This window comes from Aphis gossypii, chromosome 3 (genome assembly GCF_020184175.1).
Source record: "Aphis gossypii isolate Hap1 chromosome 3, ASM2018417v2, whole genome shotgun sequence".
NCBI lineage: Eukaryota > Metazoa > Arthropoda > Insecta > Hemiptera > Aphididae > Aphis > Aphis gossypii.
In genome coordinates this window covers 31,979,544-31,999,327 of record NC_065532.1, presented here as the reverse complement: position 1 = coordinate 31,999,327, position 19,784 = coordinate 31,979,544, and the positions used below count along the sequence as shown (strand labels likewise).

General features: G+C 34.5%; 1 protein-coding gene across 10 annotated transcripts in view; it reads right to left on the bottom strand.

The window, feature by feature from the left end:
* Positions 1 to 19,784, bottom strand: part of LOC114129273 (protein grainyhead-like) — a 100,354-nt gene that overhangs the window by 2,566 nt on the left and 78,004 nt on the right. For 4 of the 10 annotated variants that reach the window (XM_050204635.1, XM_050204640.1, XM_050204641.1 and 1 more), the window contains 7 exons: positions 14,365 to 14,476; positions 8,102 to 8,196; positions 7,464 to 7,520; positions 6,405 to 6,503; positions 2,770 to 2,949; positions 2,393 to 2,583; positions 1,442 to 1,655 (listed from right to left, as the gene is read on the bottom strand). In XM_050204635.1, the coding sequence (XP_050060592.1) occupies positions 1,442 to 1,655; positions 2,393 to 2,583; positions 2,770 to 2,949; positions 6,405 to 6,503; positions 7,464 to 7,520; positions 8,102 to 8,196; positions 14,365 to 14,476 (948 nt within the window). Of the gene's footprint in view, positions 1 to 281; positions 318 to 1,395; positions 1,656 to 2,392; positions 2,584 to 2,769; positions 2,950 to 6,404; positions 6,504 to 7,463; positions 7,521 to 8,101; positions 8,197 to 14,364; positions 14,477 to 19,784 lie in introns of all 10 variants that reach the window. The other 6 variants (XR_007605332.1, XM_050204639.1, XR_007605331.1 and 3 more) reach the window with 4 other exon arrangements.

Sequence of the window (19,784 nt, the reverse complement as noted above, 5' to 3'; positions counted from 1 at the left end):
GAAAAATAATGGGAAATAAAAATTAACACGGAGTATGTATATACTCCTAAGTTAAAAAAAAGTAAAAAGTAAAAATGGACAAACATCTCTAGTATTTTTTTTCTTTAATTGATCAATTTTAAGTTATATATTTTAATTTGAAAGTTTAAATTTTTATAGTATTTAAAAATAATCGTGATGATTTGGACGAAAAAGGATCACTGGAAAACTATGTTAGTAGCCATGCAAAGCGGGTAAAAACATACTTAAGAGGTTAAGAGGTAAAAAGATGTACTACTTACCAGAGAGAAGGTGAAAATATCCGAGAATAAGCCATGCTGCATTAAAAAAACAAGCAATATGACATATCATGAGAATATATTATCATTATGGTTATTTTAATGCTCTAGAAATAATTGTTATTGTGTTTAGAGTCCGGTGTAAGATTTTTACCAAGACATTATGCACAAAATGATCGTGAACAAAATTTGTATTTCTAAGCTCTATATAGTTTGTTATAAAACTGGTGGTTTTAACGAAAACTTTGACTACTCCGAGCGACAAGTACCACCTATAGCTTTCAATACACATGATTTTGTGAAATAGTGAATAAAAATTAATAATTAGATGGTTAATAAATTGAATATGTAAAATTTTTCGAAAATATTTTAATTAAAAATAAATTAAAGCGTGATTAAATGTTTGGTTTGTAGGAAATAAAGTATATAATATATTATATTGTATAGATAGATAGATAAATCCTATGAAGCTTCACGAATATAAAAGAAAATAGAAAATAGGATCGTTATCATTTTTAGCGACAAATGTGTTTAGCAGTTACGAGGTGGGAGATGGTGGGTTGTGTGTTGAGTGCAATGAATACATAATATAGAGTCCAGTGTTACATGATAAAAACAATGCAATTTTCTGCTATAATAAATTGTAGAGATAATTATTGTTGTATTATATAAGAGGAGATGTAAGTTCTTTAGAAAATAACATTATGAAGTAGTAACGATAAATGGGTGTAATATATTATCGTACATATCGAAAAATAAGAGGTATAAGAAAGCGAAAATTTTTTTTTGTTAGAAAACGACGTATCGTAATGAGTTGTGTTGGAAGAGAGAACTCTGCACCAAAACAGGTGCAGGAGGAATAACAGTGTATAACTACGTCATAGTTGTTGGAGAGGAATCAATCGGAAAGGGGTCGGCCAGACAACGGGAAAACTACGGAAGGAGGAGCGGCGTTTGCGATGAGCACAGAGTAATATCATCCAAAAGCAGCACGGATATTTTCTCGATTAAAAAATGTAATTAAAATTTAAAACGATTATGATATGTAATAATATACGTGTATATAAATATATATAAAAAAATAATAAATAAAAAAAAAATAATAGAGAATTTATACTTGTTTGTCAATAAGTACTTCAATAATAAATGAAGTCTGTGCTTACAGCATTCAATAGTCCCTGGGTCGTCGGCGGTATGACGTGCAGGGGCGTGTATACGTCCTCGGCGTCCTGCCGCACGTACAGCATTACTCGCTCATTAATGGGCGGCACCTGTAGCTTCGTTCGCTTGTTGGGCGGACTCGAGAACACTGTACCATCCGTGGTCAGTCCGCTCTGGTCCAGTACTTCTTTCTTCTCGCTGTTGTAATAAGATACGCTGATGTGTAAAAAACATGTCTTATATATGAATGAATACGCAACCAATCACTCTTAGGAGTATTATATATAGTATAAAAAAATTAAAATAAAAACAGTGGCATGTATACCACTGCAGCAAATAGGGAGAGATTAATGGATTATAAAGATAATATTTCAATCATGTGTACATCATAAAATAGAACTAAGGCTCGGGACTCAACGAGCTAAAAAGCTTTAAAATATGAAATAAATAATTTTTATATCGCATGCTACAATAAGTATGATGAAACTTGGTCAGTTCATTTTATTTTTCTTATTTAAAATATCAAAAAATTATAACATAATATGTATATTATTAGAAGAAAAAAACCAAAATTACTCAGCATAATATATTTTAAATTTTAAATCCTAATATGAAACAAAAAATTGTATCGAATCATATTTGCCCTATTTATATTCTGAGCAAATATGCAAGAACAATATTAAGTCCTGAGCCCTGCAGCTTAGCGTAAAAATGGACGGGTATATCGTATTATATTAAATCTTCCAATATTATCATTGATCGACACGAAAACTATGATGTACCCCGCGGAACGGACATCGGCTTATTAATTTAACCGGTACCGTCCATTTCTATTCACAATAATTTTATCTATGATACACAGACCTTTGGGATTATCAGATAGCTATTTTATATTAAACTACCATTAAAATAATTAGGGAATTATTGATTATAATACACGGTGTTACACTCACTTATGCGTATCCGGCGGGAAGTGATTGTGGAACTTGAGTGTCTGCGTGGTTGTCGTACCGGCTGGCTTGTTGGCCACGCCAGAGTGCAACAGGAAAGGCGATGAGTGTTTCAGCGAACCAGGTTCGCCGTTCGACAGACTAGACGTGTCTGTGTCATGTCCATAGAATCCCTGAAGTTCCATCGACGTCAGCTAAAACGTCCAGACACGTGTTGTTAATATAATGATTTAAAGTATAAAAATGGTTTTTTGTTTATGACGGCGGCGAGTAGCACATGCTGTTAGCTCGTATTCGTACTACAGTACTACACAGTTATACGAAAATGGACTATTTCGCTATTCTCGTGGTTTTAAAAATAACGTAATTAAAATATTTACCTTGTCGATGTCCTCGGCGGGTGAGAACAGTACTGGCGGTTTGTTGAGGTCGCTCATCGAATAGAATTCGGATCGCTCGCACGGCGGATGATAAAGTTCGTCGATCTTCTTGCGACCCGTGGCAGTCATTTTCCGTTTGGCCGCTCTCCGTTCTTCGTCTCTGGTCTTTCTTTCGGCTCCCTAAAAAACCAAACGGTCGTTAATAAAAGAAAGCAGAAAAAACGTACATAAAAAATTGTATAGCGTGATATACGATTTGTCGGATCGCCCAATTATAATATTAGATAGTAACATTTCAGAATTGCCGAAATTTGTGCCGTCATTAATTTGTCGCGAACCCGGTAATTTCACATAATATAATATATATTATTCATCGTACACGCATACCATATATGTATATACCTACGGTTTTTATTATTATTAATGCGTTATAATGGCATTTATTATTATATATTCTGGGAACCTCGGCAGGTCCAGGCGTTATAAATCCTCAAATAAAAAAGATTACACGTTCCGAGTACACCGCCGGGTAATTTAAACGATTATATAATAATATATACCTACTATTTTTTTTCTCTCCACGGTCAGTATATCATAAACTGTCGGCCGTCCGGTATACGCCAGTAAATCAATAAAATCGTAATTAAACGAATTTTTTTTTATCATTCTACGAGTATATGCGGTTTTTTTTCTAACAAACGGATGTATAATATAATTTTATTAATCGGGAAAGTTTTTTTTTTACACATGGAGGTATACTCTCGCAACTGTCGCACAAGAAAAACTCTGATGGCGTAACATGAATATCATAATTTATGATTTGTTTTCTCTACACACATACACACGTGTAAAGTATATAATATAATATATCTTTACGTACATATATATATATATATATATATATATGTTATATGTATCTTTATACTCGGGCGACTGAAGCAGCGAGAACGTATTATATATTATTATATACATATAAACTATATAGATATATAATATCATTATATACATACATACACACGAAGGCGATTTGAAAATATTATACCCTGTCAAGTGTTCAAATTTATTAGTCGCTCAGGTTGTATGGCCGTAACCGCGCGCACAACAGTCTCCTTAACTGCAGCTCACAATTATAAATTGAACTTTATTTTATTTTTATTTTTTTCGACATCGATAAATAACATACTATTTATGTTTCCACTACATTATAATATTATATATGTGTATGATAGGTACATACCTATTATTAGTTACCTCTATACACGGGAGTATGTATAGTATTTTTTACGTGTAGTAATTAAAAAAAAAAATTATACACACATACAATTTTGTAATAAGTATATGCATATACATTATGCGGCGGCCTATAACAGCTTTTTATGTTCTTTCTATTCTAGCGGAAACACTATGTACGTTTAATAAACGTTTATACATTATACTAATATTATTTAATATTATACACGTTTTCATAACCTGCCTACCTCACTGAGTGACGACAGCCTGCATAGAAGCATATATGAGATCTTGTCGTTTCTATAGGTTCTTTTAATATTAATCATTATAAATTTATAAAGTTATTAATAAAGTCCATCGCCGTACATAACGAAGTTTCAGTAAGAGACGAATAGTCTTATAACATCCAAACGATGAAAAAAACACCGACAGTTTAATATTATTATTGCGCAACTGTGATCTTACGCGAGCATATAGTATAATATGGAAGATCCGAGATAAATCCGAAACTGAATTTCAATTGGACACACACTAGGCACACGTAAGCACGCACATCGACGATGTCTACTTGTATTTTATATACACGAGTATATATAATATTATAAATAGATAAAAAGAAAAAAATCAAACCGAAATTCATATAACGCCGCTGCCGCCGTCACTTTCGACATGCGTCCGCTGTTAGTTTTATGGCTTTACGACTAAATTTTAATGACTTTTATTGGAGCTAATGCACCCCAGACAAACCTATTCTTTATAAGTTTATAACTATTATGCTATCTCGATGAATAATGTGTCCGTATGAGTTTTATTTATTATTTTATTCTAATGCGTTGGTCGATAAAAAAAACCTATGGGCGCTTACGAAATGTCGAGAAAATTCGTTAGGCGGCCGATGAAAATAGAACATTATATTATTATTTCTAATTCTCTAATATATACGAGTAAATAATATATTAAAATAAACAGACGTGAAATAGAAAACGCGATATCGGTTTAATTCAGAGATTATTTTCGACAGATCGATTATATGCGGAATCTCGTTCGAACTCAGTCACGCAGATAACAATATAATATTATAATTTATAAGTTTATAATACTGTTATCTGCTAACTGATATCGTACGACAGAGAGCTGGCTGCTGAGGCAGTTCTGTGATTTCAATGGTTAACGGGTATGGGCGAACATTTGAGACAATCGCTCGTATATATATTTAGCCTATACATAGGTATCTTATTTATACTCATATTACAATATACTTTGGATACGCGTGCGCGAACTGTACAATGGGGTAGACGGCGATTATTTCTCTTCTCCAGTGACCGCGTTGAACTTCAAAAACAAAACCACCGTACACACTTGATGTCTCGAGGTACTGTTTCAAATCAGATTTTGAAATCTCTCGAAACACTGCAGTCTTTTATTTCTAAGGTTTTTATTATTATTATTTACCATTATATACGGACATTAATACCCCGCGGGAATCGAATAAACATATTATAATATATATATATATAAATATAGCGTTTTAAATACATCCTTTGTCTGTCTGCGGGGGTCACCACTCAGAAGGAATCAAGACACGACAAGACCGAGCGGGTGTTATCAGCTAGCTAGGCAGCACTCCTCGTCCGAGTTCAAGCAATGTTTGCCTATATAGGTATACACAGACGAGATTGAAAGAACATGGTATGTTTTTTTTTCCGGACAAAATATTAGAAAACAAGAACACGTTACACGGAGGTTGTTAATTTCGGTGGTCCGACTGTATAGCGTTCATATTATTTATACACACGTATAGAGGAGATGCGTGCAGTAAATTAGAAGCCTCTGACCATTTGTACATGTATACGACTAGGAAAAAAAATTTAAGAAATATATTGTACGTGTATAAAAAGACACATATATGTATACCTTCCAGCTGCGTCGTCGTCCATGTCTGATCTACCGGTAAGATACCGGCGAAGAGTTTTTGGGGGCCGAAAAAATAAATGACCTCTTCAGCGCTGTTTTAATAGACAAGGCGCATAGTTTTCTACGTGTGATGCCATACACACTGAGTATATTACACACACACGACCATTATTATTTTATATTATATTATTATATACGCGGCTTGTATTTGTTAACATAAACGTAAAACTACATATAGGTATACGTGTTGTATAATTGCCAACGTGTTGGACCATAAAGCATGCGGCGGCGTATACATCTGAGTCGTATATATTGCCTAATATATTATATTATTTGAAATGGCGGTGCAAAAATTATACATGCCCACGTATATTATATTTTTTCCATAAGATTAACCGACATTAAAACGACCGGCCCCGTTAATAATACAGAATAGACGTTTTGAGAAGAAAAAAAAACACGATTTATAAAATATTTAATTTATCTCTTACCTTATCACAGAAAACTTTGATTTGACAATATCCCCTGTGGTACACAGGTCCGTCTCTCGGTTCTTCGTAGGTGTCGATTTGTAGGTGTAGCGGTAAACCCTGAAAACAAATTCGAAATCGTAGGTATAATATAATTTTTTATTGGGGGCCGATAATAGAGTTTAATTAACTGCAAAAACTCATGTCAATCACCATTATATACCACGAGCATTGCACACGACCTATATGTACCTACTATTTATAAGAATTCCGTTTAATAGTAATGTATAGTTGTTTTCGCGATATATAGACCGCATACCGTTTCAATTAGCCCAAGGTAGTATAGTGACTGTGCAACAATTATAAATCGAGATAGATGCAAAAGCAAATCAAGTGAGCAGAGCGTTTATTTGAGAGAAAATAATAATTACTATATTAATTCATATTCGTTATACTTTATTTATAAGTATATAAAAATAATATCGCGTGTAAATATGCACTGCGCAAATTAATTTCATCGGTATGTTCTGTTTTGCTCTTCTTATTTACCTATCCAAAGTATAATTAAATAATAATAGTATGTAACTGTTCATTTATTATTCAAAACTACATGTCGAGTTTTGTACTTGCATATACGATTTGGTATTCGTATTTACATCAAAGTATCACTGTTCATGCCATAAATTTATTACTTGGTACCTATTTAATTTTGCTTTATTATTAAAAACCGTGATCGGTTTACTGGAACGATAATTAGTATTCTTAAAATTAAAGTTAGCCTTGGTTATACGTGATATCTATTTAAATATGTATGTATTGAAGCATAACAATATAACATAAATCTAGAAATTGCGTTTTTTAACCCGTGTATATATGATTCGGGCCGAGGGGTCTGATGGACCGAGCATAAAAAGAAACCTCTGAGATACCAATTAAGATGTTCCCCGCCGCCCCCGTAGAGAGACGAAAACAGCGTGAGTTCGTTTTAATAGTTTATTTTTTGTTTAGGTAATTTTATTATCGTTTCAAAAAGGGGGAACGCTCTCGCGTGCGTTGAGTAATAAAATATATAAAACTCACCTTTACGCCTTTTTGGCTGCTGAAATCCGTACTCAGACATTGCACGGCGACGTTGATCTGAAATAGAAAGAAAAAAAATGATATTATTTATTAAATAAAAAAAAAAACTTGTGCATATATTATAATTTATAATACACCGTGTGATTATATTTGATTGGATCTGGAAGCTGCGGGTAATCCGGATTATTGTGTGTAAATTTCGATTTCAAAATCGCTCGCCGTGTGGCATCTCCGAATGGGTTTTTTAACCTCGTTTAGCACACACACAAACGGCCCTCGGGCGATTTGTTTTTTTCTCTCGTATAGATATTGAGACTAGCACAAGCCGGGAGTTCAGCAATATATATTATATATATATAATATAAAATAATCTCTTTTCGTTTCACTTCTCCGCGGCTACTACGTGATGTAGATATTAATTACCATTATTAAAAGATAAATACGCGGCGCGATTTCCTTAGAAGAAAAAAAATACCGGTCATTAAATGCGTAGACGGTTAGGAATTCGGACGACAGGTTAAAAAACAGATAAAATTGTTCTCGTTACTCTTTAATTATTGTCTCCTATATATGTACGATATACTTGTGTATGCGTCTCGTACGCGTGTTTGTATCAAAAACAATATCATGAAACTTACTTTTGCCGGACTCTCCAGAGGGTTCCAATAAATGGCGATGGCGTTGTGTGATACTTCTTCGATGCATCCCACCAGGCCGGCACTGTTTTTCGTGTCTGTAAAAAATAAAATCACCATTATTATTGTAATAAGATTAGTTTTATAATGGTAGGTATATACGCGATTTATATAGGTACGAAAAACAAAATAGGTAATAAAATGAATGGAAATATCGACGAACAGATTGCATAAATTTAAACACGTGCGTGGCGCAGAATCTGATGCTGCAGTATAATAAAATTCGCGTTTCGTTTTTTTTTTTTAAAAATTTTTTTTTTCGTTTCTTTTCTCGGGCACCACGCCAAGTCATTTAAATTTATCCTTAACGACGCAAACGTTTCTCGTAACTCCGGCAAATTACAGTAATCCTCCGAGTTCTGATCATCAGCCATGCACACACACGGCAAAAGGTTATTGACTATTAATTATAATTTTATACAGTCAACAAAAATAACAGGAATAATTAAAAAATAAGTTCGTATGTATAGGAAATGTATATAAAAATTGATTTAGTATATGTATACGGCGACGGCGTGAGACGAGTGAGTGCAACGTGCACACCTTTTGTATACACGCATAATATATTATATTATATTATATTATTATTATCGATTACAGGTAGGTACTGGCTATAGCTGAAGTTGTACGGCGAGATGTTAAACAGAGAACTGGATTGGATATCGCACCGTTGCACGCGGCACAACATCGTTGGAGGCGGTTTCGATTTTTATGAATGAAGTGCCGCTCGTGTAATAATAATAATAGCAGTACTACAATAGTAACTAGCTATACGTCAAAGATATATAATATAACTTGATTTCAATAACAGGTCCCGACGCTACTACCGACTATTTATATATATATTACGACGACGAGTAGCGTCTATTTACGCGAGTAAATATATATATTATGTGTGTATATAGGAAGAGGAACCTGATTGTATATATTATACATAGCCAGTGGCCTTTGCTCCGTATGCTTGCATCGACGTACCACTGCACCGGTGCACGCGGTTAAAGAACAAATGGGTCAGTGCAGCGTTCGTTATCAGGTTTTTCCGGTCCCGCCGACACGCGTTATAATAATATATATACATAATATATACACGCAGACACCCGCCCACGCGTCGAGCACGCGTACCGCGCGGTGTTGTGCAGTATTTACGCACCCGTAAAAACGCCGGCGAACCGGAAATCGAATAGGCGATTATTTTCCCGACTTCCACCCGTAGACCCTCAAATACGTAACGATATAATATTATTCATCTGTTGAGCGCGTGTCATAATGTTATTAATATTATACATACGCGCGGGTTAGTGACAAGCATGATACGGTACGAAAACCGAACTCGAACGCATTACGAAACACGCGGTGCGATTATAATGACACTTGTTAGATACACCGACGACGATTTGCTCGATTAGCATACACGCGGTTTTCGAAACGATTTCGGGAACGAGCGCAGGAGATGGAAAAAATGTACATATCATTAAAGTATAATAATATACGAGTACATAATATTATGGTATATATTATTGTGTACCGTGTACGACGGCGACGGAAAACAAATGAGATTCACTGCTATATGGACGACGGCGATGCGTGAACGCGGGCTGGCCGATATCCAATTATAATACCTAATGAGAAACGACACGTCGCCTGCCTGTATCGGTAGATTTGCATATTGTATACATCTGACAGATGTCTCGAAACAGAATTCCGTCTATACGGCACCATATTTATATAAATATACATTGCATAAACGTATAAACGTGTTGTTTTTTGTTTTAAGCGTATAAAATTAAAATTATATTACACTATACATTTGTAGTATGGGTTTTTTCGTGGTTTTTTTTTTGGCGAATTTGTCAGATATCGTCTAAAAGCAATGCCATGTATATTTTTTTGTAATGGCGTGATAGACATACGCGAGCACACGTCTTCTACACGAGTGTTTTAGACACATGCGACTTAACTTTTTACTACGATGGACGAGTATTATATTTGTGAAGGGCGAATTAACATAAATTAGTAAAACAAAAAAAAAAATATATATATATACACGTGCAGTGGGTATATAATACATATAAAATGTAAATCTTTTTAAATGCTGTATAGCCCCCTCGTCTCTTTCTCCTCCAAATAGCAGCCATTCGTTTCTCATCGTGCGCGCCCGCATTATTATTAATACTGGATCGAACTAATCCTTATTTGTATATGATTTGGGTCAGTGTACGCGTGTGTCTAAAATAAAAATATAAAAAATAATAATAATAATTACAGGCTACTAGACTAGAGAGAGTCCAATGTTCACGATTTCCTTGAAGCGAAACAGTGGTACCCCCCGCCCCCACCACCAGGTTAAAAAAAAATATTTTCTTACACCCAACGCATTGAAATATTACTGCAGCCTCCGCACAACCTAAGGGTTATCTTAGTATGGTTTAATATAGACCCGAACAGATCGCGGTTGTATATAATAACCAGTTTAGACGCGCTATTACTATAAATAATAGACTTTTGATGATTATGATTACACGCATACATATTATCTACCCCACCTTCTTTTTGTCGGGACCGTGCGAATTTATGCCGGTTAATTACGAGTTACGAAGTTACGCGTTTCATTATAAAAATGATATCTTACTGAAATACGTGCTCGAGATTAGAATTTTTTTAAATATATAAATATGTTTATAATATGATCATAATATATACATTATACTCATAATATGTATGAATAATTTTAGATATACGATATCAGGATGGCGGGTCCGGCTCAAGTGCGTGGGGTTGTCGAATATAATACAACAAAATAATATTATAATGTATACATTTTCCGACAAAACGCGGCTGAGGTGAATTTTGAAAATACAATAAACTATAACTAAAAACATGTAATATGTATGTAAAAAAAAAAAAATAATAATAATAAATAAATAAATAAATAAATAATAATAATAAAATAAGCGAGAACAACAATCCTAAGAAAAACGCGAAACAATGGGACATTCGTACACGCTCACGTGATGCAGGAGGATGAAAAAATTTACGATCTCGAAAACACAGTAGGCTATTGTTATTGGGTTTTTGTTTTTCAGTTTCTGTAAGTGTCGTGGACAAAAACCTATAAATATCATCCACAGAGAACAATGTAGATTTTAGTGTGCATGCGATTTTTTTTTTATTTACGAAAAATATATCGTGACGAGTTTTCTAAAAAAAAAAAAAAACCCAAATTGAAGATAGCAAACCGATAACGTCAATTAGGGAAATGCTTCTTCGTCGGTGTTATTTAATTTATTTTCGTCGATCGTATTTCACGTCGCGGGATACATTTATATATATTATATTTTTTTTTCGTTTATAAATTATTATAATATATAAGGTTCACCGATCGATGTTGACCTCAGAACGGAGGTAATATATTTTCGTGTGTTTTTAAGCTTGACTACACGTAGATCCGACTACGCTGCAGTGTTTGACATCAGAATCCATTAGAATAATAATTATTGGTCGTTGCGGGAACACAGATGGAAAAAATATCACATTAAGATAATAATATATATAAATATATAATATGTACAAAGGAAAAAAAGTGATGTAATTAAAACACGGCTGACTTGTATATGTAATATATAAGTATATAGTATATATAAATAAATCGGTACAAGCAGATTTAGACTTCTGATTCTATATGTATAATATAATGACGTCCCTCTACTATTTCGTCTTAATTAACTATACATATTTAATTCTGACGGTATTATGGGAGCGACGATAATTTTATACGAAAAAGTGTACTATGTACATGTTTATTATAATATATTATATAAATTATTATAATTGGATAATCTACGAACCGATAAAAACGACTACAATGGAACCTAGCTGCATAGATATCTCTCGCGAGAAAGGCGGCACGCAGTCATCGGAATTAATTTATCTGATTTTTTTCACATTTTTTTTTTCAAATAATATCCTACATATAGTATATATAATATGTGTGTAAAACGACATTCCGATTGCGCGTATATTCTACCGACGGATTGCAGTTCACGTACACAACGCTGCGATGTGTGACCATTTTCGGATTCTGCGTGTGACAAATACGGATGGAAACGATTTTTTCTCCGGTTGCGCCGACGGAAACGGAATAGGGAAGTTACATTTTTGTATGCACAGCTTTACGCCGTCCGCCGTATAAGAGCAGATATATATATATAGCAAATATATACGAGACTCTTTTAAGGGAACGAACAATTAATATAAGGCTTAAAAGGTCAATACAGTAGTGTTTTTAAAAATACAAGTTGTACAAATAAAGGGAGTTGGACAACAGACACTATGTGTACAAACATCTAGGTACCTAGTACCTACATAATAATATAATATACACACGTGACATATATCGTTGCATCATTCAAACGACGATTTCAAATAGAAATCTTTTATACATATAAACATATGATATTGTAGAAAATGTAGTATTCGCGCATATTATATATACTGTATTAAGTCTCCATATAATATTATATGTCTGCTGCCAATACGGTGCAATGTGGGAGCAGTGTATCGGCTATGTCGTAGTCGTATACTATATCAGATATCTACAGTTTATTTGATTTTTACCGAATGTAAATTTGTACGCGGCATTCGCATAACTCGGTGGACTATTATAATGCGCGTGTAGTTTCAAAGACGCTAAAGCGTGTACACGTAGATATTATATAAATATTAAATGGCGGCGATGTGTAATGGGTCGACGGAAAACGAAAAAAAAAAATCAATGAACTGAAAAATGCGCAAATACCTATAATATAGTATGAGCACTATGTATAGGTATATACATTTATTATAATAAACGTATATATATAGGTGGTAGCCGATAACAGGTTTGAAATCCTTGGCAATTGCGATATAGACGTATATCATTCGAAATGTCCCATTATATATATATATTATATTATATATCGTATGGGTAAATAATACGCGGAGTGAGTATATAGAGACCCTGATCGCGCGCGAAAAAATAACGTACGACCGCGCGCGTTAAATGGAATCGTCATTTTATTATTCGTTCGGGCTATTATCGTCGGTCGTCGTTTTATGTGTACGATAAATAACGCACATTATACGATGACGATTTATTTATAATGTCGTATATATATACGTATACGATTCGTAGGGAAAATAAACTTTTTTGAAACGTCGAAAACATCAGCGGCGAAGCATGTGGTGCACACGTATAATATTATACTACGCCTCGGGAAATCTGGAAGGGAGAAATGTTACACGCACACACAAACACCCGACGGTACTTATATACGCTATACGTCACCGTGTCATACAGGCACTAATCATATGCACGTACAAGACACAGCATCACACACACGCACGCGCGAAGTAACGAATCGTGTTCGTCGAAATATATATAATCTCTAATATATGTATGTATAGACATCATGTGTGTGCGAGTATACATATATATATACGTTTGTGCCCACACGTTATCCTTACCGGACATCACTATATACCCGCCTATCGTATATTCTACCGCGCACCTCGTCTACATGCACACGAAATGGTCCGCGAGTATCCCGTGGATTAAAAAATATAAAACCGTCTTAGGTACGCGCACAACGAGCGGTACACTCGACTATATATACTTTATTAATTATATTTCTACTGCTACGGTGATAAATAAATGACAATTGTTATTAACTACCTATATATATGTGTATACTTATATGCGTATACTTTATACGTGTACGTATATGGTCGAGAAACGACACGTAATGGGAAACGGATATATATATAATGATATTAATATTATTATATATTATTATCTATAGCAGTCTCTGCGTTGTCCGTCTATTTCGTCTCCGTCTCGGCTACGAGTGGCTGGAGAAACTTGTCAACTCGACGTAGTCGCACGAATTGTAACACGAGAACGCGGATTGCGGTACACGGTCCGTTGATTTCTCGGCAACGCGCGTCTTTCCATTAAAGTATTAACGTTTACGACGGCGGTATAGGATTTCAACGTATCAATTCTTCGAAAGGGGGATCGAAAAAGTGTATAGATGGACAAAAAAAATTAAGGAACTTTTTGGAGTTTTTTCTGTTTAACCGAGCACGAGGATTAGTCTGTTAGGTCGGTTCTCTTATATTATATTCGTTTTGGAAATTAAAAAATTACTATACATTATTGTGCGACTTACCGGCGTCGAGTATTCGTTGTTTGACGCTGTGCTGTCTACCGTGCCAAAATTGCCACGCTTTAATTTCGTCGTCCGGACTTTTCTCTTCTCTGAACATTAGCATGACCACGCTCTGCAAGCACAAAAAATAACAAATTCGTCAGATAAACGTGACTCATTTTACGCGTAATGCAGCCACACTCTATGGCTCCAATGAGTCATAACACATAATATAATATGTGACTAATATAATTATAATGTATATTATACGAACTATTTATGCATATAACACATTATAATGGTTTATCTTCTGGTCTTATATTTTTATAAATGTATAAATGATTAAGTGAAAAAAAAACTAACAAAATATAAGTAACTCGACTACACATAATATCGGACGTTCGCATGTTTTGATATAATTTACTGTTATTACCTTCGGATTCTCGATGAAATTAAATGACTACATGGTCGGTAGTATTATACCGAGAAAAACACATGCGTGTTCTGCTGGCCACAAGACGCGCTATTAATTTTTAATCTCCGAACCATTTTAGAAGCTGGTAGTTTTTTTCGTATATATAGTTTCCACGGAAAAGCAATAAAAACGCACTGGCATTATGTGTGTGTACATAAAAAAAAACATACGAATAAAAAACGAATGAGTAAAATAAAATCGTTCGAATTAATTGAACGGAGCAATCTATGGGTAATAACAATCAGTAATGAGATTCGATATAATATCTACTATACGTGTGTTATTTTTACAATCACGGCCTTGAGGAAACGTGGGTTAGGTTCTAACAACGTCGTTGTGCTCTGTACAAGTTATAATTTTTACTTTATTTTATATTTGTGTATTTCACTCTAGCGAGAGCCGAGAAGTGAGTTGTGATTATGCTTTTAGCCCGCTGTGTGTGCACACTGCACGTACAACCACAATAACAATAATCAACAGCTACTAGGTATAACATCGTCCACCACCTGCCAAGCATTTATATACGTCGAAGGAAAGCAGAGAGGGACTTAAAATGTTCGATTAATACGTAGATTATTACATTGTTCCCCCAATTATAATTTCTTTTATATACCCACTCAGTATAATATATTAAATTGTCGGATCAAAAATGATGACCAATCAATTTGACGGTCGACGTAATTGTGTATAAAAAAGTCTATATATAGTATATAAAGTATAAATTAAGGTTAAAATGGTTTTGAAAAGAACAAAAGTAATTATCTACTTGGAAAAATTATGTATACAACGATTACGATGCTTGTATACATATTTTATGAAAAAAATCTGAGAGGACAAAACCTCAAATTCACACGATAAAAATGTAATTTTCGTATATAATAGCTTCTGTCTGTAAGCTTCGGGGCAATAAAAAGGTATAAGCACTAGAAATATTCAAATTATTATTTTCCATTCGATCGTCTTTACATACAAATACCTATAAGTACGCATGCATAGTATTGCGGCGTATATTTAATTTATGGGGTATAACCGTAGTTGGATGAGAAGAAAAAAATATGAAATGTGTTACGAACAACGCCGCCGCTTTGGAATATGCATATTTTATGTGCGCGACACCGATCTGACAGATACGAAAAGAGATAATTTCCATCGGAATCCGCTGCTGCAACGACGATCCAGCGGAAAATAAAAGATAAATTCGTAAGACAGGTGTCCCGTGAGAACTGCAGCGCGCGCATAATACATTATCCGTGTGTGTTTGTGTGAGAGAGAGGAGAAGGAATCATGAAATCCAATATAGCCGTGAGTTGACAATTGACCCTAAGAATACGATATGTTCATCTAATGTTATAAACGCATAAAAAAAGTAATAATGTGTATGTGTATGTGTGTGTGTATAAAAAAGAAAAAAACATTATAAATTCAACGCCGTCGCCTAATCTCACAAAACAAGAATTTCCTTTTAGAGTCGTCTTCATATGTGTGTATGTGTGTGTATAAAGAGCGAAATCGTTGATGTGTGGTTGTGCCTATATTATAAGTGTATGGTAACAGAGTATAGAGATTTTAACGCCCGTCAAGTTTCGTTTTCGTTATTGCCTCTTTTACCCTTTATCTTCCTTCGCCGAAGAATATATTTCATTACAGTATATTATATACTGTGTTTTTTTTTATGAGTATTTTTTTCTTAAAATATATTATTCCTTATTGCTTTTATGCCTGCATAGTGTATATACGATGTATATTATGTTGTACTCCGGTGAGAGTGTGATGTATTATAATAATAAATAATAATACATTACACGACCGTGCAGAATCGAATTTTTTAGATAAAACACAAACAACTCGTCGCAGCTGACTATATACACAGGTGCGAAACTGCTAAACGTGTAGGAGTCAAAAATTCATATTCGGTCCACTTAAGTTTGCATAGTATTTCTCAGTTATATATATCACATTATCACTATACATGAGCCGTCCGATTTACCAGCCCCCGCAGCGTGTAAGATAAAAAAAAATAAATGAATAAAAAATACACCACAGAGTCACACCCGGTGTTTAAGCATCCCCTCCTCCTTAATCACCAACTTATGGGCAGTGGCGGTGTGCAAACCATTTCCGCTGTATATATATTAGATACTTATATACTTATAAATGTATCGATGCAGGGGGGGGGCATACCACCACCACGGTAGTGGAACTTATGAATTATTGAATCGTCGACTGCCGCTGTGGATTTCAGAGTTATTACCAATCTGTCTGAGACTATTATACTCGTATTACCATTTTGTATACACTCAAAGCATTATATATAAAGGTATGTATATGTCTGTAGAATGGCGATGGTGGATTGTGCGTTTTTATATTTTATTCTTCGGACAAATACTATAAATCATTGGGCCGTCAGTTGACTTCTGTGGTGTACAATCACCGCTACCTACGGGAGAATAGGTATTTATAAAGGCATAATAAGTAGGTATCTACTTTATCAGACGGACATACATACAGCACGCGTACTTGTACAGTGTACACATATACAGTATACACATGTATACGCGCGTGCAGTCGAACTTACCGAATCAGACATTATAATGTAGCGCAACTCAGACGCTACCCACAGCAGGTAGGTATATAATTATATGAACTTCAGTGAGGTTATATATTTATATGCATACATGATTTAATAGCAATCGGATTATATCGGAAATGGCTGCATGTGGATATTGATGGATATCAATTATACATCAAAATATAGTATTATTACTGAATTATTGTCGGTGGTTGGGTGAGGAGGGGGTGATTGTTTTTACATCGCAATGAACTCACGTCATTGCCACTACTTAAATATAAAAAAACCACACAGATATTGGGTGCATACGGAGTAATTAATGACAGTGTTTTTGAATTGAATCGAAAATACATTTACAGGAGCACGGAGTTTCAGACTTCACGATTTAGTCGAAAAAAAAATTCTCCCGTAGTACAACAATATATATATATATAAATTTAGTAAAAAGAAATAAACGATAATTTATAATACTCGATCAAGCGCAGCTAAACCATAATTATTCCTGAGAATGGGCACATGCGTTATCGTAATGTATAAAATATATGCAACATCGGAAAGTCAGGATCTTCAGTGACGAATTCACCGTCAAACTATGACCACGGATGAGATCGCGTTTTACACGCAGTATGCAAATTTATATGTCATATACATAATGGCGGGTTCCAATAAGCGTACATTACAGTATAGTAGTGTGTATGTGCAAATGCGTTAACACGTCGCAACCGACGGAATTAATATATGTTATATATTGTATAATATATATATATGTGTTAATGTGTATGTATGTATTCAAATACAAGCACACACACACACACAACATTTGTAACGAGTGCGATTACGTCTTAAGTATAGGCTGTATCGCTATTAAGTCGTAATTTTAAATGGAAACACGGCTCGAGGTGGTTGGCAGGGGTAGGGCAGTAGAAGTCAGCATACGGCCGGCAGTCAAGACGTCAAAAGTGTGCAGCGAGTGAAATAAATAAAAAAAAAAAAGACTGAATGCTTTTATATAGATGAAAATCTTGACTAGATATATATTATATATAGGAGACAAGAGCGTAGGTAGGCCAGTGCATACGGTCGGCAGGCGATCATTACAAGAAGACGGTCCAATTACTTTCTTTCGAACGGAAAAATATATATAGTCGCCTATTTATGTATATGGAATATATATATATATAATATAATAACACGTTAAGTGCCCAAAACCATGCTCTCCAGATACTGGTCATCGACCCGCCTGCACCGCCGTGTGTGTATGTATTGGTTGTACCTTCCTCATTTTCCTCCTCTTCACAAGTTCCTCCTGTATGTATACCAATCACAACAACACAATCTACCCTGCAACCATTTAGCTATTTATATATATATATACGGCACACACACACACACACACACACTCATCTAATAATCACCTTGAGCGAGATTTTACCCATTGACCGTTGCCGGAAGATAAATATATTATTATATATTATCTTTAGTGCCTCGACATATTATATATGAATATAAATATGGACCGCCGATTGGCGTTATTATTATTATTATGATTATCCATACACGGTATAAGTGCACACATATAGTGGTGCTGCAACGTGCGTGTTAGGAGCGGTTAAACACATATAGATAATATGCGTGTAACGTCTATGTATAGGATAATAATGAAAAAAAAATGTGTTTTACAGACGAACTGTTATTTACGAAACGATTTTTCTCTATCATTGAGAAAACACAAACACGACAACCACGAAAAAATACAAGCTTACCGCATTGAAAACAAAACAACAGGAACTCCCCACAGACCACACGAAGTTGTTATAATATCATCGTAAGTCTTATGCATGTGAGCTTTAACGCTCATAAAGTTTGTGTATTTTCTAAATATAATATTATATTTTATACAACGTCAGTGTAATTATATTATAAATGGGTAAATAGGTTTTTTGCTTTCGCCCTCTTCAGCGAGCGATAACTGCAGGCCCCTCCCCCCTAAGGACACTTTTTGATATACTTGTATACAATTACAGAAAAAAGGTTTACTTATATCGGGCTCAGATATCAACGTAAACGGCCTTAACTCGATAATATTATAATATATATACGCTCGGCAAAACTTTCACGTCGACGCCGATTAGCGCCAAGATAGTTCCGATAAATCTACAAGATAAAAATACTTTTTTTAATACATACGTACCTATATTATGTATAATATATCAACGTTTAATTTACGATCGTTTTTATGTTATTTCGATGAAATCCGTTGCAACACGACATGTTTATAAATATATATAATATATAAGTGAAAAACGTGCGGTGACAAGGAATATAACATAATTCAATGTAATGTATACAGTTACAATATTATCGAGCCGATATCTTTGTCAAATATCCATGCAGAAA